Source organism: Polypterus senegalus, chromosome 16 (genome assembly GCF_016835505.1).
Source record: "Polypterus senegalus isolate Bchr_013 chromosome 16, ASM1683550v1, whole genome shotgun sequence".
NCBI lineage: Eukaryota > Metazoa > Chordata > Cladistia > Polypteriformes > Polypteridae > Polypterus > Polypterus senegalus.
The window spans coordinates 8820878-8846682 of record NC_053169.1 but is presented as its reverse complement, the minus strand read 5'-3'; the positions used below and the strand labels follow the sequence as shown (position 1 = coordinate 8846682).

The 25805-nt window shown below is 39.1% G+C and overlaps 2 protein-coding genes across 14 annotated transcripts in view; both read left to right on the top strand.

Moving 5' to 3' along the window:
* Nucleotides 1-25805, top strand: part of dst (dystonin) — a 413393-nt gene that overhangs the window by 212411 nt on the left and 175177 nt on the right. For 11 of the 13 annotated variants that reach the window (XM_039739122.1, XM_039739120.1, XM_039739118.1 and 8 more), the window contains 5 exons: nucleotides 340-438; nucleotides 3297-4559; nucleotides 13746-13874; nucleotides 23754-23842; nucleotides 24467-24590. In XM_039739122.1, coding sequence (XP_039595056.1) covers nucleotides 340-438; nucleotides 3297-4559; nucleotides 13746-13874; nucleotides 23754-23842; nucleotides 24467-24590 — 1704 coding nt within the window. The remainder of the gene's footprint in view (nucleotides 1-339; nucleotides 439-3296; nucleotides 4560-13745; nucleotides 13875-23753; nucleotides 23843-24466; nucleotides 24591-25805) is intronic. The other 2 variants (XM_039739127.1, XM_039739126.1) reach the window with 1 other exon arrangement.
* Nucleotides 6688-13716, top strand: LOC120517036 (plectin-like). The gene is made up of 3 exons (XM_039739130.1): nucleotides 6688-7406; nucleotides 7582-10677; nucleotides 10967-13716. The coding sequence occupies exons 2-3, from the start codon at nucleotides 7627-7629 to the stop codon at nucleotides 13091-13093; spliced, it is 5178 nt and encodes a 1725-aa protein (XP_039595064.1). The 5' UTR covers nucleotides 6688-7406; nucleotides 7582-7626; the 3' UTR covers nucleotides 13094-13716.

Sequence of the window (25805 nt, the reverse complement as noted above, 5' to 3'; positions counted from 1 at the left end):
TCTGGTTTCTTCCCACAGTCCAAAGACACAGAGGTTAGGTTGATTGGTGACCCTAAATTGGCCCTTAGTGTGTGTGTGTGTGTGTGTGTGTGTGTGTGTGTGTGTGTGTGTGTGTGTGTTCACCCTGTGATGGACTGGCACCTGTCCATGGATTGTTCCTTGTCTTGCACTCTATTGCTTGCTGGGAGAGGTTCCTGTAAAACTGCAAAGTGGGCTGTGAAGATGTTATGGCAATACTTTTGTAAAATAACAAAATAATATATATATTTTTGAGTAGCAGGAATAAGCATCCGTAGAATCCAGCAGATAACCTGTCACATGTTTTGTCTTCCTTCTTAGTTCATGGACCTTCGGACTTGTTACACGGCACTGGTGACACTCATGACTCAGTATATCAAGTATGCTAGTGAAACCTTGAAGAGAACAGAAGAGGAAGAGGTAGGAACGTTACATAACGTGAGCTGGGGTACCACTATATATATATATATATGTATATATATATGTATATGTATGTCAGTTTAAATTTGGCTTTGTCTGATGCTTTTAATTCTCTGAGGTGGTTTGTTTAAAGCCATAAAACACCTGACAGATGTCCTCATGGGTGATTTAACTCTGGTGTTGTCACCCTGATTATTTAGAATATAAGAACTGATTCAATAAGTTGAGGGTTGCTCTTTGAAGGAAATACAAGTTAAAAACTAGAGGAAACAATAAAATAAGAATACTAAGAGCATTATAAAAAGCAGTTATCTGATCTTTAAATCTGAGTTGTGATCTTGATGGACCAATATAAAGGAAACAAAGGTCAGATTTCTACAGTGAGATAGTGAGAGGAATGGGATTGTGATATGTGGATGCCATTGAGACTGGCAGCAGGGTGGATGCCTGTGAGAGTTAACTGAATTACATGACAAAAGCATCTGGATTTGTACAAATGTTCAGTGTCAGTGTTGTAAAAGAGTAGTCAGGAAAAGATTTAGGACACCAGCCAGTGATCCCCGTGTAATTAGAGGGATAAAACAGGTTTGTGTGACACATGAACGAAGGAAGACGTCTTCACAGATGTGACTCCAGTAGCTGACTAACTCTGTGAAGGCCGGGCTGGTGTTTATGCTAATTCAGCTGGCCTTATAAGGCAGGCTCGGAGGCGGAGCCAGAAGTGACCTCATGGATCTTCGACATTGTAGATGGAAGAGAGCAGGATGTATAAATAACGGTGCCCCCTCCAAACACACAAGTCCTCTGAATGTCTCCTAGTATGTAACAGTAGATCGACTTATGATCGAATAATGTCCTACTTATTTCATCAACTTCAGCATGGGTGGGTAATTCCTTCTGTGTATTGTGGTTATGCAGGGAATGACAATTCTATAGAATAAATGTTGAAGCGCTAACCCGGCCAACCTCGTTTACTTTGATAGTTATTTAAGGCAAAACAATAAAGGGCACTCGATGGCGCAGTTAACATGGATGACTTAACAAAGGTAACCTCTCCTGGGCTCACAAACACACTGTCACTGTCTCACTGTCAGGCTATGGAGCTCCATCTTGTGGGTCGCTCAGAACCTCCTTCACAGCTGGGGTCATTTGCCCTTGCTCTATGTCTTCTCAGCACTGTGGAGGAAAAAAGGGGAGGATGTGATTAGCACCAGCACCCCCTCTCATCCCGGAGGGGTATTACATACCTCAGATTAGCCCTGAAAATGATCCTCTGATGTGCATTTTGATTTTACCTCAAGCTGAGTATCATGCTAGAAAGTTTAACCTAAAAAGAAGTCATGCCTCAAAGAATTAAATATTTTGTGTTTTTCTGTTTTAAAATTGTTTTTTTTTTACCTGGGATACCTGGGAAAAGATACATTTTCTGTTTGGCCCTTGTCTTTGGGGTGTGGTGTGCGTGCCTGGCAAGTGCCATTCTACTCACTACTGATGCTTGAGCACTCAGAACTAACAGCATGAATGGCGTCCTCAGCTTCCTCTTCCTTTCATTGCCATTTACTGGTTGATTTGTGCCTTTTGTTCCTATTCAAGTCTCAAAGAATTACAACTGCCAGAAGAAATGCAGGTCGGTGGTAAAATTAAATGTGCTAGTTTGTGAAGAAATGATATGCACATTATACAAAGTGGTCTAAGTAACCATTTAAATGGCTCCCAGTTTAATCTATCACTCAATTATGTTTTCCATGGTGCAGATTATATTTCCTACAGGGATTCATTTTCTGTAATTTTTTTTCCTTCAAAAAGGCTGCCTATACTACACATGTTTTATTAATAGCTTATGAACGTCTAATAGATAATTTTACTGAAATGTTAATTTGCACACTTTAAGCAAATTTGTAAATGTGGCATTTATTTTGGACAAAAGTGATGTGCTAAAATGTGAGGTCATGGTTGGCATTGTAGATGTACCACCTGCAAGAAAATTTGCCAATTAGTCTGAAAATGAAAGAGTGAAGAGCAGGAGGAAGAATGAAGTCAAAGGGGACAGTGAGGGCCAGAAACTGGAAACACCAGAGCCAATTTGTAACCCCAAAATTTAGGTCAGAAGGCATTAATTAGAAATTGCTAAATTCTGTTTAATATCTGAGACTTGCGGAAAGACCCAAAGGAATCTCACATAAAGTATTTTTTACCAAGATATCAAACTCACAAAAACAGAAGGAAAGAGTCAAGAAAGATAAGAGATAGTTGTAGCAAAACAGAAAACACTCACCGACTACCAAGCACATGCAGTGTACAGCAGAGGGACTACAATTCCCATGAGCCTTTTATAGGGCTGGGAGCAGTCAATCAAAGGAGATAAACAAGTGACCCTGCCTCTTAAGGGACCACCAACAAAACACAAAGCACAGTAGAACCCAACAGACAGAAAAACATAATTTAAAAATACTATATTTGAGTAATAAATGATTGGTTCAACAGTAAACACCAGCTGCTTCAGCCAGAATTTAGAACCAGCTTTATGATTTTATAGAGATTTCATCAATTAACAAATATAAAATATTTCTATACTTCTCGTCTTTTCTATGCTCTTTGCGCTAAATAAAAATTCACAGAAATCTAAAATTTTAGCACTCCTTTTTGTCATCTGAGAAAATAAAAAATGATTCAAGTGAAATGTTCATTTTAATTATTTCCAACATTTTGCAGTTAATTATCTGTTATACATTACTAAGCTATTAATACAGGATGCATAATCAACCTCCAACGTATCATCGATTTTTCCTCTCATTTTTTTTGAACGTATCTAATGTCCTGTACTGACATGTGTGAGTAACGTTTGCTGTTGTATCCAGTATTCGTCTGAGGATGGGGATTTCTACATGGAGTTGCTTTATGGGGAAGCAGAGGACGAGTTTTTGTGCACTGGACTCGAAATGAAGAACACCATGAGGGCTTTTCTGCCTCCTGACACACTCAACAACGAGAGAGATGCAGATCTTGAAACCGCTGAAGATTACTTTTTGACACAAAGAAAAGATGAACTTGAGTTTGCTCCCCTGGAGGGAAACTCGGGTGATGGAGAACATACAAAAGGTCAATTTTCAGGGAATTCGGAAAAATTGCAGAGGGTTATGTGTGCATCACAGATAAGTGACACAGGCCAACAGAACCTCCAGGAAGTCTATGCTTCAGAAAACAGTCGAGCAAAATTGAATTTTCGAGTGTGTGATGCACACAGACAGTTAGGCAGAATGTTTGAAGATGTAGGTGGCAAGATCGATTCTCCCAAAGGTGAGGGTACGTCCCTAACACTTGAAAAGGAGCCAGATTTTGGTATGTGGAAGAGTCTGTGCGGTGATCCTGAGGAGACATGGAGACGATTTTCTTTTACATCACCTATAGGTAAAGAGAGCATTATGGATCTGGATGCCATTTTGCAGATCATTGAAGATGGAGATGAGCTGAACGCCTATCAGGAAATGCTAATCAGCAGAGAGCAGATGAAGAGAGACAGAGTCATTCAGGAAAGGCTACAGATAGTTTTAGATAGAATGGAAGATTGCTACTTTTCTTCGGATCTCTGCAGCGATACAGAAGAGAGATGGTTCCACCCGAATTTCAAGAAGGACAGTATGATACTAGGTTGTGAACCTTTACCAGGATTAGAAATAACGTATGATGAATACCTAAATGTAGGCTCTTCGTTGTTTGGTTTTCCACTTGAGACCATCCCCGAAGAAATTCTAGAGTCAGAATCCCAGCAGACCTCATTACAGAGCAGCAAAAAGTCTTTCTGTGTCAAGCAGGTTCCAAAAGCAGAAACGTACAAAGGCAATGCAAAAAATACTCCACATCTTGTAGAGGAAGCTCAGTCGCTGGACCAAGCGACATCTCTTAAATCAGTTGAAACCACACCTGGTTACCATCTTAGAGCCATTAACAGCGACTCAATGGCCAGTGGCCTCCAAGAAGAGAAAATGTTATGGTGGCCAAATGGTGCGTTTCTGGAGGAAGACCTGGGTGAGGAGAACGTTGTTACCATACTGGATGGCTCGCAAGCATTTACAGAACAACAAAGTTCCGGATTCAGCAGCTTCATAAAAGATCATGAAGAGGTACCTGTGTGTTCATTGGTGTCCCCAATCATTAAATTTTTACTTCTCGACACCTGGTGGTTTTGCTTTATGGGTAATTTAAACTTTTGTTGTAATGTGTTGTCGTGTTTAATCTCTGGAATAAAACAAAAAGGTAAGTGGTGTCGCAGACTGAGTAATATAGAGAAAGGTGGATGCCACTGGGCGATTGAAATTGGGAGCTGAATATTGTTCTGTTTTCAAAACTTTTCAGCAAAGACGCTGATAAATTTATGTAATTTCTTTATGAACTTCAATAATTAATGAAATAGCTAATTGATGAGAATAGGCAGTCCCACCTTAACTGCCAGAGGTACAAAGTGCAGAAAATCTAGGCTGGCAATGGTGAGATGGCATTGATTTATCACTCAGTCTGTTGGATGGTTGGGTACCAAAGATTTACTTTGGGGTCGTTGAGATTTTTGTGCACGGGATTCTTATTTCAGAACTGTGGAGTTATAAAGTTGATTGATTTGTACTACAATAACCATATCTCTTTTCTTCCAGTCACTTTTGAAGGAAACCTCTCAGCCCTGAAAATGCATGGTAGACATTGTAAAAAATGTGTGGGATTGGAAAGGGAGGCCAGAAAGGTTTGGGAAAATAGAGTTGAACTAAAACGTCCACAGTAAGCAGAAAAAACGGACCTCTTGAGTGCCTTTTTTATTTTGATCCTTGTTAACGTCTTATCTAATAATGCTGCATTGCTATAACTTGATTGTACAGAATTATGAAATATTGTGGAGATCTGTGAATTTACATAAGAAACTGAATGTTTAATTGAAATTTTATTTCCCTCTTGAGCTAAATTCTTCACTGTCTCTCTGCTTCTGTTGCTTTGTTTGAAATACAAAAGACGTCGGATTGTCTTTTGTTTGGTGATGGTGACTTTAACATTTTTCCATTAGTGAGCTTTAGCTTGGCTGATGGTGGATGGTGGAGGCCACCTCTTTGAGGGTATGCTGCTTGTTCATGTAAGTATGATTGACTTTTCAGGTGCCATCAACATCCAAACCAATTTGCATATCATAGGCTAAATGAATGCAACTTCAAGGTAACAGTAACTCAATTTACACTAAGGATGGAGCATTGCATATGAAGGAAAAAACACAAGGACCCCCTTTAGAGTGTGGCTGGCTATGTGCCCAGTCATGGGACCTCATGTCTATCTGTTAAGGAGCTCCAGGGCCATCTAGGGATCTTAATCCAGGCTTGGATGCCCCTACTTATAATAGATGATGTTTTCTGCTTTACTGACTACGCTGGTTTCAAAAAGTCTTCACACCTTTTCACCCTTTTACAGATTTTCTTCTGTTGCAGCATTGTGGTAAAATCACTTCTATTCATTTTTGCAACTTTCAATACCTTAGAATGACAAAGCAGAAACAGCCAACTGCAACATAATAAAATGTGAAAAAAGTGAAGGGGTCTGAACACTAGAGAATAGATAGATAGGAAAATGCAGGTACTATGTAATAGAAAGATAAATAGATAAACATAAAATGGACCATATAAGAGACAGATAAAGTATACATGAAAGGCACTTATTAAAGGCATTATATTAGAGATACAGAAGAGGCAGAAAATGAAGTTACTACATGATAGACAGATAGATAGATAGATAGATAGATAGATAGGAAAGGCACTATATAATATATAGGAAAAGCACTGTATATTATGGTCGGCACGGTGGCGCAGTGGGTAGAGCTGCTACCTCGCAGTATGGGGACCTGGGTTCGCTTCCCAGGTCCTGTTTGCGTGGAGTGTGCATGTTCTCCCCATGTCTGCATGGGTTTCCTCCCACAGTCCAAAGACATGCAGGTTAGGTGCATTGGCGATCCTAAATTGTCCTTAGTATGTGCTTGGTGTGTGTGCCCTGCAGTGGGCTGATGCCCAGTGTTGGCTGGGATTGGCTCCAGCAGACCCTCGTGACCTTGTGTTAGGATATAGCGGATTGGACAATGACTGACTGACTGTATATTACATAGATAGGAAAGGTACTGTATGATAGATAGATAGGAACAGCACTATATAATATATAGGAAAAGCACTGTATATTACATAGATAGATGTGAAAGATATTAGATAGATAGATAGACAGATAGATGTGAAAGACACTGTAGTAGATAGATTCATATGAAAGGCACTATATGCGCTATGTAATAGATAGATACATAGATAGATCAATAGACAGATAAAAGCCAGTTTATAGTAAATTTATTCAATTTTTATTGATCCCTGATCCACTTACTACAAGCAGCAGTGTAGAACATAAAAGCACAGTGCAAAACTGTAAAAGCAAAATTCAGATTATTTCATAGGTGCAACACCTGGAAGTATACACACAATACATTAGTAATTACATTGTAATACAAAGACATCTTTCCCCTTTGTCAGTTAGTCTTTGGTAACTGGTCCCAATGATGTTTGGCTTGATGGCAGGAGGTGTCACACAGTGCCCCGTAGCACTCCATGGTGGGGTGAGGTGGTGTTTAAAGCTGCTCTATAACTAAAATGAATGTAGAAAATCTTAAAAAATAAAATAAAGTTGAATCAATTCAGTGTTACATTTGTCATGACTGCCCAAGGCCTCCCCCGTCATATTTCACATTCAGCTGGAAGAAATGCCTTCTGATTTTTTTTCCAGTTAAAGTTTGCTGGGTGTACTTGAAGAACTGGACAGTCCACACAGCGAGTCACATTTGACTCAGAATTTCTTTGTCGAGCACACTGATTGTTTTGTTCGCCACTTCTGAGATTGTAAATCCGCAGACCACATGAGTTGAGGTTCTGTTCAGCATGCCCCGCCACAGCTGATATATTTAACGTGTGAGTTTGACCTTTGTGGTTTTTGTGTCTTCATGCCTCAAATATCCTTTTTCCTTCATATGTGAAACTCCCTCATTCATGAGGAATTCTAAATTGATTGAGTTATCCTTCATTACTTGTCAGCATCTTACAATGCCAGACAGCTGTTAAACAAAGTGTTGTTTTTTTATTCTAGAGAAGAAAGGCGGTTAATGCTACAAGTCAATCAAATGAGGTTGAGATGCAAAAGCTGAAAAAGCTGGTTAAGGAACTCGAGGGCAGCTTAGAGAAAATAAAGCAGCAAAAGGAACATCTGGAGCAGGAACTTCCCAAAGTAGTAGCGTCTGCGGAAAATGAGTTGTCTAAAAAACAGAAAATTATCGAAGAAATTAACCATCAGAAAACTAAAGCAGAATATGAAGCCAAAGAATACCGCTTGGAGCTGGAGGCAACCATAAGGAAGAAGGCGGCGGCTGATCAGGATCTGGAGCACATGCGGCAGCTCATTTTACAGGCTGAATCCAAGCAGGCAGCTGTTGAAGAAAAGCTGAGGGTTCTCAAAAAAGAAATTGAAGAGAGCACAATGGCACGAAGGAAGATGGAGGAACATCTGAGAAGAAAGGATGTGGATGTTCAAGATTTGGAGCAGCAAAAGAGGATATTAGAGAAGGAGCTGAGAACAAAAGAGCTTGCGGAAGGTGACCTTAAACTGAGACTCATGCAGCAAGAAGAGGCCAAAGAAGCAGAAGCTAAAATGAAGAGAAGCGAAATCATGTATTCGGTGGTGAGGGAGAGCCATCAACAGTCCGCCTTACCTTATAACGTGGGCTATCTTAACTCTGAAATGGAGTCAAAGAAAACAGAAGCCCTTCAGCTCAAAGTGGACGAGTTGACTCTTGAGAAGAAAAAAGCCGAAAACGATTTGAAGAGTCTGAAATCTGAGCTGAATTCCCTCGAGATCCAGAAAAATGCCGTGGAGGAGAAAGCACAGCTTTTTAAGGACTGTTTGGAGGAAGCCAATAATAAGATGAAACTGTTTCAGTTGGAGTTACAGCAAAAAAACTCCTCGCAGAGCAGCCACATGCTGAACCTTCGAGAAATGGAGTCCGAGTTGGCAAACAGTAGGCAGAAATCAGAGGAGCTCAGGCAGGAGGCTGCCGAGTTGAAGAAATCGATTTTCCGTTTACAAGAGGAAGTGAAAAGTCTCCAACGAGATAAGGACTCCCTTGAGCAAGAATGTCTCTTTCACAAGACTGAAATTGACGGCTTGACGGAACAGTTGAGAATGAAGCATGAAGATCTGTTAAAACGAGCCAGCACTGAACAAGAAAGCAGCCACAAGACCAAATTCTTAGAGGATGATCTCTCCAACGCCAAAAGCGAAATTGACAAGCTCAGGTTCAAGGTTAGCGAGCTCACTAGGGTCAATGTGAAATCTGAGAATGACATCAGGAGTTTGAAAATTAATGTTGACACTTGCCAGCAGGACAGAGTCTTCTTTGAGGAAAAGCTCAAGTCGCAAAGGACCGAATTAGAGAACATGCGTGAACAACTTTCTAAAGCAAAGGAGGAGATCATGCTCAAGACAAAGGCAGAACAAGAAACCCAGCTGAAAAACCGTAGTCTCGATATGGAGCTGCAGAAGACCAACCGACTTGTGCAGCAGCTTAAAGAAAAAGTGGAAGAGCTTAAGAGAACCAATGCAGAGTCTGGCGTGTCCTTGAAAAATGTGAAGTCTGAGCTGGAAAAACTGGCTATGGAAAAAAGCAGCCATCAGCAGCAGGTTGACATTTTCAAATCTCAAGCAGAAGGGTTCAAATCTCAAATAAAAATTGTGGAAGACGAGTTGATGAAGAAGAATAAGATGTCACAAGAGTATCAGCTAAAGCTCCGAAGCTATGAGGAGGACATGAAGAGAATGGCTGAACTGCAGCAAAAGGTCAAGGAACTCAACCTAATCAATATGAACAATGAAAAAGACCTGAGGGCCTTAAAATCAGAGCTCAATTCTACAACTATGGAGAAGAAATCGGCAGAAATGAAGGTCCAGTCGCAGAAAACGGAAATCGATGATGTGAACAACAAGCTGAAGAAAGCTAAAGAGGACCTGCAAAAGGAATCCCGAGAGGTTCAAAAGAATCAAACCAGAATCCGAGAACTTGAAGCCGAATTGCAGAAATGTAAGCTGGTTGCAGAAGACTTCAGAAGAAAGTCGGAGAACCTCAGGGATGCTAGCGTCAGCTCGGAGAAATACGCTGAGAGCTTTAAGCTCGAGCTTCAGAATCTGAAGAAGGAGAAAAGTGTGGCACAGGAGAAAGTCCACCTACAAACGACGGAGATGAATTTGCTGAAGCAACGACTGGATAAAGTCCAGATGGAGCTTCAGCAGAGACAGAGAGATGACGTTATGGGGAACCAAAAGATCAAAAAATTGGAAGAGGAGCTTGGACAATATAAGAAAATGGTGCAGGAACATAAAAGCAAGTTTGACCTTCAGAGGAAGGAGCACGAGCAAAAGCTGCAGACCATTCAAAGGGAGACACACCAAAAGCTTCAGCAGAAGGAATCCTCGGTTAAACTGGAGTTTGACCAAAAGGCTCGGACCCAATCGCAAAACATAGAAACCGCCGAACGGGAAAACAAGTTCCTCCGCCAAGAGATTGAACAGCTGAAAGCAATTAACCAGAACATTCTCAAAAATAAGCAGGAGATGCAGAAAGACATGGATGCCCTGCTTATGAAGTTCCAATATGCGGAGAAAGAAAGGGGCACCGCTAACAACGAAATACACAATGCAAAATCTTACATCGTCGAGTTAGAGAATGAGAACGTCAAACTCAAGGCAAACGTGACACAGGCCGACAATATCCGCAAAGAGGTTTCGCTCGAAAACACGCGCCTCAAACACGCGCTAGCTGAGAGCGAAAGAAAGCAAGAGCTCACTGACCAAGAATCCCGGACGTTAAAGGAGCAAATTTTTAATAATCGAAAGGAAATGAGCACTCTGAAGGAAATGGTCACCATTTTCGATTCAACTGTGAACACCAACGGCATTAAGGAAAAAGCAATCGACTTTAAACTACAGGATCAGCTCAACCACCAAGACTCCAAAGAGCTGTTTTTGCGACCAAGGTCGGAAACGGAGGTTAATTCTCTGAGAAAACACACCGAGCTAGATAAATGTGATCTGGTAAAACGAGAGCTGCAAATAACAACGCATGTCATTACAGCTAATGAAGACCTTAAAGAAAAGCTAGAAGAAGAGCTGCGGAAAATGAAGCTCACTGCAGAGGTATATGTACATCAAGTCTTTCCCGTTCGCTTTCCTGTCACTCGCGTATTTTTCGTAACGTGTAACTTTCTCGGTTGGCTTGTACCGTTTAGAAAGCTCTACTCTTGATTTCTGACATCATCAAAGTTTTTCCAATTTTTGCCAAGATCTTTAGTCAAGCCGTGTTTTGCCGTACCTGTTAATTGTTTAATTTATTCTGACTTTGACATGAAAAGATATACCTGTTTACGAAAAATATAATAGTAAATATGCATTTTCTGTAACTCTTGTCATACTTTTTTATTCACAGATAACCAAACTGGAGCAAAATAAGGTTACAGACGAGGTGATGAAATTAATGCAGGAAAGTGAAAACATTTTGAAAGACAGAGATATAATACACAATAAAAGCCGAGAATTAGAAGCGGATTTCATTAACCACGAAAACTCCTATAGTGTTCAAACCTCTCGTGTCTACCAGACACCGAATCAGTATGTTGACACAGCGAATGTAAATGTGCAAATGGATATTTCGGTTATGAAACATGACATTATGTCTACAGATTTGGCAAATAACGTATTTGGAAAGATAGAAATGACAAACCACGATAGCCAAGATATCTTCTCAACTCATCATCCAGAACTAATCATGACAAAGAGAGTAACCAACTCGTTTGTATCTCCAGGAAACTCGTCTCTGAAAAGTGAGTGGAGCCACACTGGCACTGACGACAAATTTAAGTTTCGAGGACTTAGAGATTATGTCACAGCCAGTGCTTTAGCCGAAGCGAAAATTTTAGACCTCAACACTCTGAAAAGGCTTGAGTTAGGAATGACAACCATCGAAGAAGTACAAGAATCGCTTGAAGACTATATAAGCAGCAGAACGGTGATTGCTGGTCTTTACGTTGAATCCGGCAAGAAAAAAGTGTCCTTTATGGATGCGGCCAATAAGGGGCTAATGGCAAAATCTTATGCTCTGGAATTCCTGGAGGCCCAGGCTGCCACCGGCTTTATCATTGATACCCAGACAGGAAGGAAGTATTCAGTTGAAGAAGCAGTACACAACGCTATCGTCAGTACCGAGTTCAAGGATAAGTTACTGGATGCGGAAAAGGCAGCCATAGGATATGTGCATGGCGGCAGGACCTTGTCAGTGTTCCAGGCAATGGAGAACCGGCTGATCGAGCGACTGAAAGGGAAGAAGATAATTGAGTTGCAGATTTCAACTGGGGGTATCATCGATCCTCAGCGAAGTATTCGCCTCTCTCCTGAAACAGCAATCGATCAAGGAATGCTGAACAAATTTACTCTGACTCACTTGCATGATCCATCGAGCAATCCAAGAGGCTTCCATAATCCAAACACAGGACAAAGTATGTATTACTTGGAGTTGCTAAAGTTGTGCGTTTTGGATGTGAGTGGAAAAGATTTACTCCTACCCTTCGGTGACCGGAGCATTTCATCCCCTTCACCAACCAAGCCACAGAGGATCCTAGTGGTCGACAGTAATACAGGAACAGAGATGACAATCTATGATGCATACTGCAAGCAGAAAATTGACCAGAAGATGTACCAGAAACTTTCCGAACAGGAAAGTGAATGGAAGGAAACCTCAGATCTGGATTCCAATAATCTGACCGTTAATGTGTTATCTGATGGCAAGAGTGGAAGAGGATTTGTTCTTGAAGATGCACTCAAGGAGGGTACTGTTGGAACTAGTGAGGTTACGAAGTATAAAGTGGGTATCATAACCATCAATGAGCTGGCTGACCAGTTAATTGCCAAACATAAAGTGCTGACGGTCTCTGATTGTCCTATCACAGGCTTCTGGGATACTTTATCCAACAAAAGGCTTACCTTTCTTCAAGCACTGCAGCTGAATCTGGTGGAAAGGCTCACAGCCATCCGTCTTCTCGAGGCTCAGGCATGCACTGGGGGAATCTATGACCCCTCAACTGGAAAAAAGTATTCGGTGTCAGACGCCTTGAAAAGAGGGCTGATTGATGATTCTTTGAACCGACAGATACAACAGGCCGAGCTCGCTTACTCAGGTGTGATCTCTCCACATACTAAAAAACCGTTGTCTGTAGCCGAAGCAATGAAAAACCATCTGTTTCCCAAAGATGTCGGTCAACGCTGTCTTGAATTCCAGTTCCTGACAGGTGGCCTAACAGATCCGAATACAGGGGGGAAGATTTGCTTGGAAGAGGCCATCAGGACTGGACTTATTGATGCCAATACTGCCATGAAGCTGAAGGATGATAAATTTCATGCCAAAAGTCTTACCTGTCCGAAAACTAAAAAGAAGATGTCCTTCAAGGAAGCGTTAGATCGAGCAGTTTACGATTGTCATACCGGACTTAAAATACTGGAAGCCTCTAAACCTCAAGTTCCCGGAGGCTCCACATCTATTTATTATATGAGGACATTTTAATTTTTCAGTTGTGTATGTGTGTGAGCACATTGTATAATGTAACAGGAAATTTAGCAGATGTTAAAAAAATGCGCGCTGTTTGTATAGGAAGAAAAAAATACTCGTTTTCACTTGCTGTTTTAAGAAATGGATCTTCGTAATTTCTGTTATTTTTTTTTACTCATATAGTTAGTGCTATAAGAATAATTTGATTTTAATTATCTGTTTTTTACTCAACCAGGTGAATTACAGTGTTTCTGCTTATAAAGAGGCTGACAAATGTAAGAGCATTGGTGCGGTTAACAAGTAATTGACAGTTTAAAGTAGGCCAACATACTGTGTACGTATCTGAGAGCGGTAGGAAGAACTTTGTGTCACACTTTCTGTTAAGGTAATCTTCTCGATCAAGCGCACGTGGTGAAGAAAACTTTTTAACAGTGTCATGAAGTGATATCTGGCTTCAGAGAGCTTGTAGATGTGATCCGAAATCTGGGTTCTCCATGCAGTGGCTGGGAGGTTTTCCTGAGGTTTCTTATGTTTCTGTTGTTATTTTCTAGGTTGGTGCGGGTCTTCCACCTGTCGTGTGCCTTTTCTGATTAACCTCTCGCCAACCAATAAAAAGCCAATCGAAGGTCTAATGCTTATTTCGACTTTTTTTTTGACTCCACCCCAGAAATCTGTAGAGGAGGAGAAGAAAGAACATGGCGAGAAAGTTAATAAACTGTTAAACTGGGTATCACGTGTTAAAAAGGAAGAGAGACCATTAGAGGATGGCACAAACGAGCCGTCTTATATGCCGCAGGTAATTGGAAGTTCTGTTTTTGGGGAACAGATTAATGATTGATAAAAGTCCATTTCACACAACAAGAGGCAGACATTTTCATGGATTTTATCCCAAATACGTTGGTTAATGTCTACGTAAAAAGTTAAAAAGATACAGCCTTAGACAGCACCCAATAAATTTCCAAATGGTTTGTTCTTGCTTATTTGATACGTAGATTTTTATTACTTGTTTATTATTAAATGCATGAAAAGGTAAGATGGACCTTAACGACAAGTGCCTTGAGCATGGGAAAGATGCTATATAAATAAAATGTATTATTATTTATTATTAATGAAAAACAAAAGAGAGACGATAAAAGGGCAGCAGACTACCACTACCCCCACTTAATGCTGAACAAAAAAAAATAAAGAAATTAGATTCTTGCTGAATTATCATAGACGCTGCGCATCCTCCAATGCCTGTGTCTCTACGACTTAGTTCCGTGTTCATCGCTCATTAGTTTCGAGGGAACATCCACTTCTTAGGGAATAGGCGGGAGCTCTGGAGCCAAAGTGATGTCAGCGGCCTTCTTCTTCCAGTGTGGAAAATGAGAGGCTTTTAATCTTTTACCTCAGTATGCTATGGGGTGCTCCATATTCAAGCACAGTTGTACAGAATGCAAAAGCACCTATTGTCGTTGTTACATCTTTTTCTCAGTCTGTATAAAAATTAATTTTTACTAAGGGCTATTTCGAATAGAGCACTCTATGCCAATTTTTGAAATTTCAAAAAACTCCTTTTTAAATAGCATTGGCAATTTTTTTTTAAATCAGAGAAATCAATTACTAATTCATTTTGTCTTTCAAATTTACCTTAACAGAAGTAATTTTAAAGTGCGTGAATCTCCAGTACAGCTTATAGATTTGACAGCACAGTTGAGATTGCAGCAGGGAATTCACCGTCACGTCTGCTGTTTTGTTCGTGTGTGGGTAGACGTGACCATAGACTTTCACTCTTCGTTGGGTGTTTCTTTCGATGTGTATGAAATTTGAGCTACAATTAACTGTAGATTCATACGCTACCAACAACTAGTAATGGCCCATCGATTGATGCAATATTTACATCACTTGAGTTGGAACCTGGTGACTATGAAAGATACGATAGCCATTTGGGCTCAGTTTTTGATTATATGGTTTTGTAAAATGCTATTGAAAGACTTTGACTTTATGTACACTGGTATATTTTTGAATAGAAATCATTGTTACAGGAATATTTAATAAAGAAAAATGTGATATCTCTGTCTTTGAAGTAAATGAAAAAAAAATTTAAAATGCTTTCACCTGAATGCCCCCGAATTAACATTACACCATGCAGATATCTTCTAATGTGTCTAAAGTTGTCCCTACCCAAGTGTTTGCATTTTGTACATCCCCTCGAAACTAAAACCCCACCTGTTTGGCAACAACACGTTCAGTGGAGGCATTGACAGGTCTAAAAGTCTCATCTTATGGTCATCAAATCACGCTGAAGCATTCACTCCTGTTGTTTCCCTAGTCTGCAGATAGGCAGTCATGGCCAAGTCATTAGACCCTAACCCATTAAGTTGTGGTTTCATGTCCTGCCTCAGCTTCACTGGGTGATTAGTCCTGTGCTCCAAGTGTCTAAAAGCTTTATGAACAGAGTGTTGGCATTGTAAGCTGTCTTAGATATTGTGCAAATTTCATCATATCTAAAACTTGCACCTTAGATGCAATTCACTAGTCCCAGCTCTTCTCCCATTCCTGGAAACATTTCCTGCACTCATCTTTTGTGACCGCGTCTAGCTCCTCCTGCATGTTTTTTTTTTTTCTCCTGTATTTCTTCAACGGTAGCAAATATTGTTCCATTCAAAATCAATTTTATTTTTCGGGAACTATGAAAAGTCACGGGGTGCAAGATCTGGTGAATATTGAGGGTACAAAACAAGAACTACAACTTTTTGAATGATATTGGTATGTGTGCAGGTGTTCCAGTTTTTGGTTTGCGACTTCTCCGGACATTTTTTTTTTCCTGTGATGCTTTTTCTCGCAGCTTTTCATTGCAACCTCACTCTCAGGGAACAAGCTCTGTGTCAAAAACGCCATCATCATTGTCTCTTAAAATTCCACCATGGTCACAAAAAAACTCGGTTAAGTCACATGCACGACTGTAGAATTTAGAATAAATGGCAGAAATACGCACTCGCTGGACTGATTAACCGAACTGTAGGAGTACGAAACGTAGCAACATATTCGATAACTGTCCCCTCCTCCTGTGCTATTGACTGATTCCGCAAATTTTTGGATCCTCCCTCATTGACGTATTTTCTGATGTGAATGTTTCTTTTTTGAAAAGCTCATATTAAAATCAGATGATATCTTACTGTACATATTATACTGCCCATCATTTTTTAAATGAATATTATTAAAATCCTTCTAATTTAGTAAAATGTGAAATCACACACCATTTGAGGCACTCTAGCCAGACAATAGTTTTTCCTGTATAAATTTGCAAGAACTCCATTTGGTTCTAAACTCTTGCTATCTATATAACATAAGCCAGTTTTTATCTTACTGGTAGTTACAATTAAAAGAATTTTGCTTCTACGTCAAACCAATTTTGATGAAATTCCAAGGGAATTAGCTTTTCATATTAGCACTCCCACCAAATTGTTAAGACTGTTTAAGCAATCGATGATGTTGAAAATGGTAAAGATATGTGAAAAAGCGCTGCAGAGACATATACATTAAATGCGATAAAATGATTCACCTGGACAATGAAAAGGGCAAGATTAAGAGAAGCTGCAGCAGAGAGTTAAGGGAGAACAAATGTTGCAGATGAAGAAATACACAAAAGATACGAATGTGAAACACCAGCATGTAATTACGACACGCAAATGGAGCTAAAGAAGCGAAAATTTGCAGATGTGAGCAACAGACTCTGCCAGAGCGCCACTCCTTTGAGGGATTTACTGCTTTATTTTATACATCAATAATATCACCTGGTTACACTGTGGACAAGATTAGGCTCTTCTGACTCGTGTCATGTAAACCATGTGACAAAAACCTGCAATCTAATTGGCTACTGAATCGCAGAACTGTGGAGGTCTGCAGCTGGACCCATCTTGACATGAGACTGACGTGACAAGAAAATGAAACAAAGGAGTCTGTGAGACTTTGCCTCAGCAATGATGGGATGCCAGTTATCATCAACACAAAATCTCATTCAGTAAAGATCAGAGATCATGAAAAATCGAACAGAATCAAAAAGAAATTATTTCAGAGCATTGCTGCCATGGATCACTGTTGTGAATACTACATTTTTATAAGCTTTGCAGATGAGAATCACACTGATGGAAAGTTTAGTCAGTGTTGCCAGAAATGGGAAGTTTCCCTTGATGAACCAAAAGATTAACCAGAGTATTTGATGAAATTGATAAAAAATGCGGACACTGAGAGTAAAAATGTTTGCAATCAAATATAATCAATCCATGTTTCTTTTGCATTTGCCTCTATGGGTGCTAAAATTGCTGTACGTTCAGAGAATGGACTGTACTGCTTAGAAATTCGTGGTCAGCTGTACCATAGAATTGCATGTAGAAAGGAGTCGTTTAGAATAGTTCCCTTGAATTAGCCGACTGTTCTACATTTAAATTTAAGTGGTAGACAGACAGTCCATGATTTACTGTGGACCAGGCCAGCTAGTATTTTTATTTAATTTATACAAATGCATCAGCAAGAAAGTGTTTGTATATGGAAAGTGTGACACAGTTATTATACTTAGTGGGAACGGCAAGGACTTTTTAAAAGGTAACCAGGGGAAGAGACATAGTCAAAAGACAGAAACAGGTCTAAAACTGTGAACTTAAAATTGGGCAACCGCAACGAAAACACAATGACACAAAAATCAGCAAAAAAAAACCCCAAAATGCTGACAGATGCTTTACCAGCAGATTGTTAACAAACATAACAGCAACTTGCTTGTTTAATCCTTGAACTTGGATATGGAAATAACCTCACGATGAACTTAAACCCCGTTGCGATACACCCTGACAATGTGAGCTCAAAAAATGGCGATGGAAATACTCCAAATATTTCACCAAAGCAAAACGAGACCATAAAATGAAAAACAAACATCACAACCAAAATCCATGGGGAAGATAAACTTGCAAACTGAGACAAATTTGTACCAGAAGTGCAGGGAAAGTTTGAAAACAAAATCATTAAGACAAAATACCTGAGCTAACAAAGTGAAACAAAAGAACGTAGCCAAAAAAGAAATAGAAATAAAACAGAAGAACTAGACATACTAGAAATGGTTGTCTGTTTTATGATCTCACTAGTCACTTTACCTGTAGAAGACAAGTAATAGAATATATTTTAAAATATTTGATATCTCTTGCCCTTCACGTACATTTGGCACCTTTACTTTGTTTCCGTATGTGTCTGAACTTCTCTTGACCAATTCCCCCATTGAGTCCAGTTCCATAAATCCTGCTTCCCAGACTTTGCCATTTTGCTTTTTTTATACTTCCGGTCTTTTTGAAGTTGACTCTCGGTGTGCCTCCTACATCTTTGCTCCTCTTCGTGTGTCTCACACTTGCACTTCCTCTTCTGACGCATCACCAAATTTGGTGGAATACTCAAATTTCCTAATAATGCCTTTTAGACTATCTTTAGTATGCCATCAGATCAGGGGACTGCATAGTGGGTCTCAAAGGGCCTCATAGTGGCAGCAGGCTTTCTGCTCCAATCCCAGTTGCTTAATTAGTCCTTGCTGATAACAGATCTCATTTAATTTGATGGCTTATGAGTGTCTCCATTCTGCAGTGGTGGGCCATTCTTACATCGTAGATTTTTTTTCCTGTCTAAAGATTTCATCCAAATTATTTGCAGTCTGAAACAGATGACAAATTCTCGGTCCTTCAGTTTTTTTCTCTTCGGTTTTCCTCCCAAATATTTTATTATGCTAGATAGTTCACGATGAATACACATTGGTGGAAGTGAAAACAATTTAGATGGAGAATGTCTGGGTCCATTGTCATTGCATTTCATTGCTGATAAGGAGCAAATAAAAAAAGTAGTGCAGCTGTTTAAGTCGAAAAGAAGAAATTAAGGGTAGGGAATCTTAACAAGCGGGATGTATAAAATGAAGCTTAAAAATTTTGCGTGAACTGCTTCAACAGCAGTAATTGACTTTAGAACAATCTGGATGATAGCAGACTATTCAGCCCAACAAACCTCACCAGTCCTGTCCACTTCATTCTTCCAAAATAAGATTAAGTTGAATTTTGAGGGTCCCTAAAGTCCTCCTGTCTACCACATTACTTAGTCACTTATTCTATGTGTCTGTGGTTCTCTGTGTGAAGATAAAACTTCCTAATGTTTGTGTGAAATTTCCCCTTCACAAGTTTCCAAATGTGTCCCTATGTTCCTGATGAACTCATTTTAAAGTCACCGTCTCGATCCACAGTACTAATTCCCATCCTAATTTCAAACAAGTTCCTCAAGTCTCAGCTCTTTTAATCTTTCTCTCATAACTCATCCCCTGTACTCCTGGACTCAGCCTATTTGCTTTTCTCTGGACCTTTTCTTGTGCTTTTTGTAGCCCGGAGACCAAAACTGCACCCAGGACTCCAAATGAGGCCTCACCAGTGCGTTATAAAACCTGAGCACAACCTCCTTTGTCTAATGTTGTTCTCATTAATCAGTCAAGTTGGAACCAAAGCCTGCAGCCAGTACAGCCTTTCAGGACTGACTGCAATAAGCATTAAAAGCAACTTCTGCAACTTAACCAAACTAAATTGCATAAATATACTTGACACCAAATCTTCGTGAGCATTCTTATTTCTGTGTGTTGTAGACTCGTGCTGTTCATATTTGCTCAGGACAAATTCATGCACTTCAAACTGGATTAAGCAGGTTAGAGGAGATTACTTATTTTAAGATGAAGACGTCGCTCCTCCATAGAGTCTCGTGTATCTCCGACTTCCTAACACTACACCGACTTTCAACACGTGCACAGAAAGCTGTGACCAAAACTCAGATTAGCCCGATTCATTATAATTGTACACTTTAGTAAATAAAATCACAAAAAAATAAATAAATGGAACTACCCATTTACTGGAGTTTTGTTTCTTAGAATTATGAAAATGAGTTCACTAGTTCAAAATGCCAAATATTATTTTCTTCATTGTATAAGTTCAACTTGATTGTTTGGAATGTTATTTTAGATAAATAAAATGTCAAATGTTGAGAGATCAATTGACTTGTCTGAAACAAGATTATCTTCTGAGACGCCATGCTTATTATTAGGGTTAGAGGTAAAGTGTGTGGATATTAATAATAGTAATAATAATAATAATACATTTTATTTATGTAGCGCCTTTCCCATGTGGCACCTTTACTCAGGGCAGTCGGCACTCATTTAAATTGGTCTCAGACATTTATTTTTTATGATTGAAGCCTTGGCAACTTAAATGATTTAGGCCGGGACATACAGCAGGTCGGAGACTATCAGTTGAGCATCAGCTTTGGGGTGCATAGCCGTAGTTGCTACAAAACACACATTTCTTAGGACAAACCCAATTGTAAAAACGTTCTTATGACATTTTCAAGAATGAATATATTTGTAACGATTTTTGATCAACATGGCTGGGCCTCTGCCTCATGGAGCCAATTTTTTTTATTATTGCCGTTTTTTTGTCTGATTTTACAAAGTGTGTGGATCACGGATTGTGATCTTCTCCACCTGGGCAGCTCTCAAGTTTACCTGGGAGGTCACACGTCAAGTCATCCAGTTGTAAGCTCACAGCATGCAAAATTTTGCTACAATATTGTTAAACAAAGATCTCTGGACCAAGACCCGCCTCCCCCTAACAACCGTTGGTCAAGAGTCCTGTGTTCAATTCATAAGCACAGTCCCATGTTGGAAGGCCTTTCTAAAAAGAGACGAGAATTGAATTTGAAAAAACAGGCAAAGAGCTCAAACCAAACAAAACTGACGAGAAAACAGAATAGCAAAACATTTCTTTTTAAGTTTTTCATTTTTTTTTTATTTAATTAGGAGGTTTGTATCAGCAGATCGGATAATGAAAGGAACCCCTCAAGTCGGGTTTTTATCCCATTTTTATCCCGCTGATAAATTTGTGCTGGGTGCTAATAACCAGGAACTCACCAGGTTCCTTATGTCTTATTGTCCAAATGCCAGAACTTTACGAAGGATGTGGGCTGTTTCAAGGAAGGTGGTCTTCTGCACCTGGGCAGCGTTCATTTTATCTGACAGGTGACACATCAAGTCATCTAGTCATATGATCACAGTGTGCAAAATATTCCTAAAATTTTTTTAAAAAGTAGATCTGAAGCAAGACCTGCATCTCTCCTTAACAGTCATTGGTCAAGAGTCCTGTGATCACTTTAGAAGTACAATCCGGTGTGGCAGGCCTTCCTGTTTATGAACGTCTATTGTTTTCTTGATAGATAATTTAATGAAGTCTTCATGTTGGCACACACGAAGGGGCTCACAGGCGCGTACACAAAGAGACATTTATAAGTGCCCTACCACTGCACACACTGAATGATGATGATAAGGAAATACACAGAAACACACACCGAAAAGCCTATTGGCCTATTGCCAAACTGTCTGTCTGTGCAATTTGTTTACTTCGTTGGACACTTTTGAATAAATATTGTCATAAAGTTGCTCATATGGTTCAGTTTCCTATTCATTTTACTCGTCATTTATTTGTGTAAATAATAAATGTTACATTACGTTAATGTACTTGATTGTATATTATTTTACAATACAATCAGTTACATTGTATTGTAAAATATTCCATTGACTGGGTTCCTGTGGTATCACCAAAGTTTAATTTACATGGAAGTGCTGTGTGCACCATTCCATACCAATGTTTTTATAACATGCTATACATTTAAATAGAAACTATATCTGATATTAGAGGAATAAACAAATATTAGGAAACACATGGACCCCTGGTCCTGGCGAGAACAAGATTCCAGTCCCAGTAGTTCACTGGAGAGGTTGTTGTTCTTCTTCCTATCATATAATTGTCTTCTGCACTTTGCCTCATGCTCAGCAGATATCTGCCATGTCACCTTCTTGATCAGTTTTGGCAATGCAGTTTGTCATAAGAAAAATGTGGACCCTGATAACTTTATGGAGGTTGCTGGCATCCACATTTTTTTTTTGCTTTTCCAGCACACATCACGTCATAAGCTTTAATTTAAAACCAAGATTAAGGTTTCTAGTGGTTCGTGTGTAATGTCATAGCAGACACAACTCTTAGCATTTTATGTACAGATTGGCCATGGTACCTGTCGAAGACCGGTAATAGAATATTTTAAAAATATTTGCTATCCATTGCCCTACGTGTGCTTTCCTGAGTATTTATGTGTGTGTGAATGTTTTTTCTCCGGCCATTCCTCTCTTGAGCGCATTCCCAGAAAACCTGCTTCTTGCACTCTGTCGTTATTCTTGCAGCGTCTTTACTTCTCCTCGTGCGTCTCACACTTGCACTTCCTCTTCCAAAGCCAAACCGACCAATCAGGTTGCTGTGAGGCATTGGACACAGACCTTTTATTATGTCATAGTGTTATCCTTTTATCCTTTATTTTTAAATTGCTTTCAGTGAGAGAAATCGCTGCTGTAATTACACATTTGCATAAATTGAAAATTCTAGAGTAGGATTTTGAAATATGCTTCTTAAAATGAATGAATATTTCATGAGTATTGTATTTCCTATCAAATTAAAATGAAGGTGAAAGTAACTCAAAAGTAGCTTACAGTACACTGCCGTTCAATAATTATTGAAAACCTCAGCTCTGTTTCTGTTTTGCCCAGAAGCAGACTGGTGATTCATTTACTGAGCTAAACTGGGAAAAGCACGTAAGAAAATAAAACCAAAACAAATAAAAATAAAGCTAGTTACGAAATCCTAATGAGAGACTGCACCCAGGACTCCAGATGAGGCCTAATGAGAGACGAGAATCGAAGTTCAAACCAAACAAAACTCACAAGAAGCAATAACAAAATGCTTCTTTATAAGTCTTATAAATTTTTCGTTTTTTTCAATTTATTTAGGAACTTTTTATTTGCTGATCAGATAACAAAAGGAACCTCCCAAGCCGACTTTTTACTCAATTGTTCGGATTTCCCGCGAGTCTTGGCTTTTACGTTTTTAACTTGTTTTTTCTGGAGAATAAACAAACCTGACACTAAGTAGGATAAACAACAAAGGCAATCCAGAGGAATTTCAAAAACAGAACATAGAGGTCAAAAATTCAAAGAATCAACATAAAACAAAACAAATAATAATCACAAGAACTCACCAACACCACCAAACACCATCAGAAGTGACAACGGGACTTGCTAGAAAGACTAAAAAAGTAAAATTCAAGAAAAATACCAAATGAATTCATTTGAAACCTAAACATGACAGTTGTGTATCAAAGATTAGATGTTTGAATTTTTCACTTTTTATTTAAGTAAATGTTTTATCATGGACCCTCTACTCCTGAATCTTTCGATGCCAATGAACTCGGGCCATTAGGGTGTCAATGGTAGGCTGCTGATTAGGCCAAAATGAATTGTTAGTATTTATGTTGTAACCTGTTGCTTTATGCCTACACTCAAGTTTATGACTCGTCTCACATGGACAGCGAAATTTCATATGTTTAACAATTTAGTAAAACCACATATCCATCAGTCCACTTATAGGAGTGCTTATCCACTTCAGGATCACAGCTCAGCACTCCCATTCCTGACAGCAGTGGGGTTTTGGCAAAAGGTGGATTAAGAGATGTCACATGTATTAATATTTTTTCAAAAAGATAGAATCATAAGATATTTATTTATTTATGTATTTATTTTTTGTTACTGCAGGTATCAATGGAAGATGTGGCAAGAAAGAAGGAGCAAATTTCTGAAGCTTTAAGAGCAACTCAGATGATTTTGACCAAACACAGTGACAAGTTAGTTTTCCTACTCATTTTGAAAATGTTGACATTTCTGACTAAAATCCAGCAATTTCACAGTTCATGACTACTTAGAGAGATTGATAAATATGAAAGGCACTATATAATAGATAGATAGATAGATAGATAGATAGATAGATAGATAGATAGATAGATAGATAGATAGATGTGAAAGACACTATATAATTCATAGTAATATAGATATTAAAGATACTACATAATTCATAGTTAGATGTGAAAGGCACTATATAATAGATACATATGAAAGACATTGTATAATAGATAGCTTCATAGGACAATTAAGAGATTAATAAAAGGAAAATTGTCTGTTTGGGTCTGTCCTGTTACTGTAGAAGGAGGGACAAAAATCAAAAATGATAATAAAAATATCAAATAAGGGTCTAAAATAAAAATGTAGTCATCTATCTATCTATCTATCTATCTATCTATCTATCTATCTATCTATCTATCTATCTTCTTCTGTCTGTCTGTCTGTCTGTCTGTCTGTCTATCTATCTTCAGGATGAGATCAGTTGGTTATAAAATGGCTGGTCTGACTCACCTTTTACCCGCAGTTTTTCCAGAACCATATCATTCTGGCTTGTGGATTTTCTTTTTTAGAATGACAGAAGAAGAAAAGCAGGAAACCAAAGAGCAGCTCAAGTCCCTCCAGCAGGCCTACAACGATTTGTCTCAGCAGCCTCTCGATCAGCTCCATCAGCCACAGAGCCTTCCGGCCGAGCAGGTAGGACTTTCTAGAAGTAGAAGAGTAAATTATTCTGAGATGCATGTGAAGATGACTAACAGAACTGTAAGTATGGTGTTTTACTGCACAGCAAGGAAGAGCTTTTTTATTTGTTTCACTTTTATATCTTCTATTAAGTACCATAGCGTTTGAGGTTAGATAAGCCTATGAATAATCATTTGTCAATTATTCTTAAAGAAGTCAAATTGTTAACTCATAAACAGTAACTGAAGCCATTAATACAGATGCAGGATTCATTGTGACCCTAATTCAGATTCTGAGTCACTTAGCGTGATGTCTCTTATCTCAAGCACTTTGAAGTGTGCAGGTATTAATGGCTTCATGATGGCAAGTTGCTGCAGTGTATCATGTGTGTGTGTGTGTGTTTGTTTATTGTGGTTGTGTGTATATTTATATACCACATATCTCATGTTTACAAGTAAACACACCCCATGAAAGTTTTTTACTTTTTTAAAGATATTTAAAAACACTTTATGATTTATCTGCCATTTAAACAGTATCTAAAAATAATGGTGATGGAACTGAAAAAAGAAAACAATGCTGATTTGACTTTGCAATAATTTATTGAAAAACAATGTAGATGTGCCATTTCTGCCTGTGGGAGAAGTAAGGCCACCCTTCACGTTAATACATGCTATTGCCCTCTCAAGTTTTTCCCTCAGCTTGGGAGAGTTCTGGGATGACCAAGTGAAAGCACAGATCTGAATCCCATCCAGATGCTGTGGGCCGGGGGGATTTACAACGAGCTGTGCATACAAGACACCCACTCAAACATGACAAAGCTGAGAGAATTCATTGTGGATTAGTGGGGAAAACCTCTCAACCAGTTGATGTCAGAGCCTGCTGGCCAGTGGTGGGAAATGCCGCCTTGAGGGGGCAACACCAGCTATTAGAGCCAAAGGTGGGCTTGCTTTTACCACAGACAGAAATAGCATATCTATTCATTTTTTGTTGAAAAAATCATTGCAAAGTCAAATTTTCAATGTTTTTTTCTTTCAGTCCCATCACCTAAGATGCTGTTTAAATCTTGATATGTCCATCATATGGGGTGTCTTTACTTTTTCACACAGCTGTGGTACTTGCCTAGGAATCGGTCTATAGAGTATTTCCATTTGAGAGAGTTAATTTGTGTGTAATTTGAATGTGTCTGTTTTTAAGCACCACTTTATTAACCTTGTTTGGTTTCAATTTAAG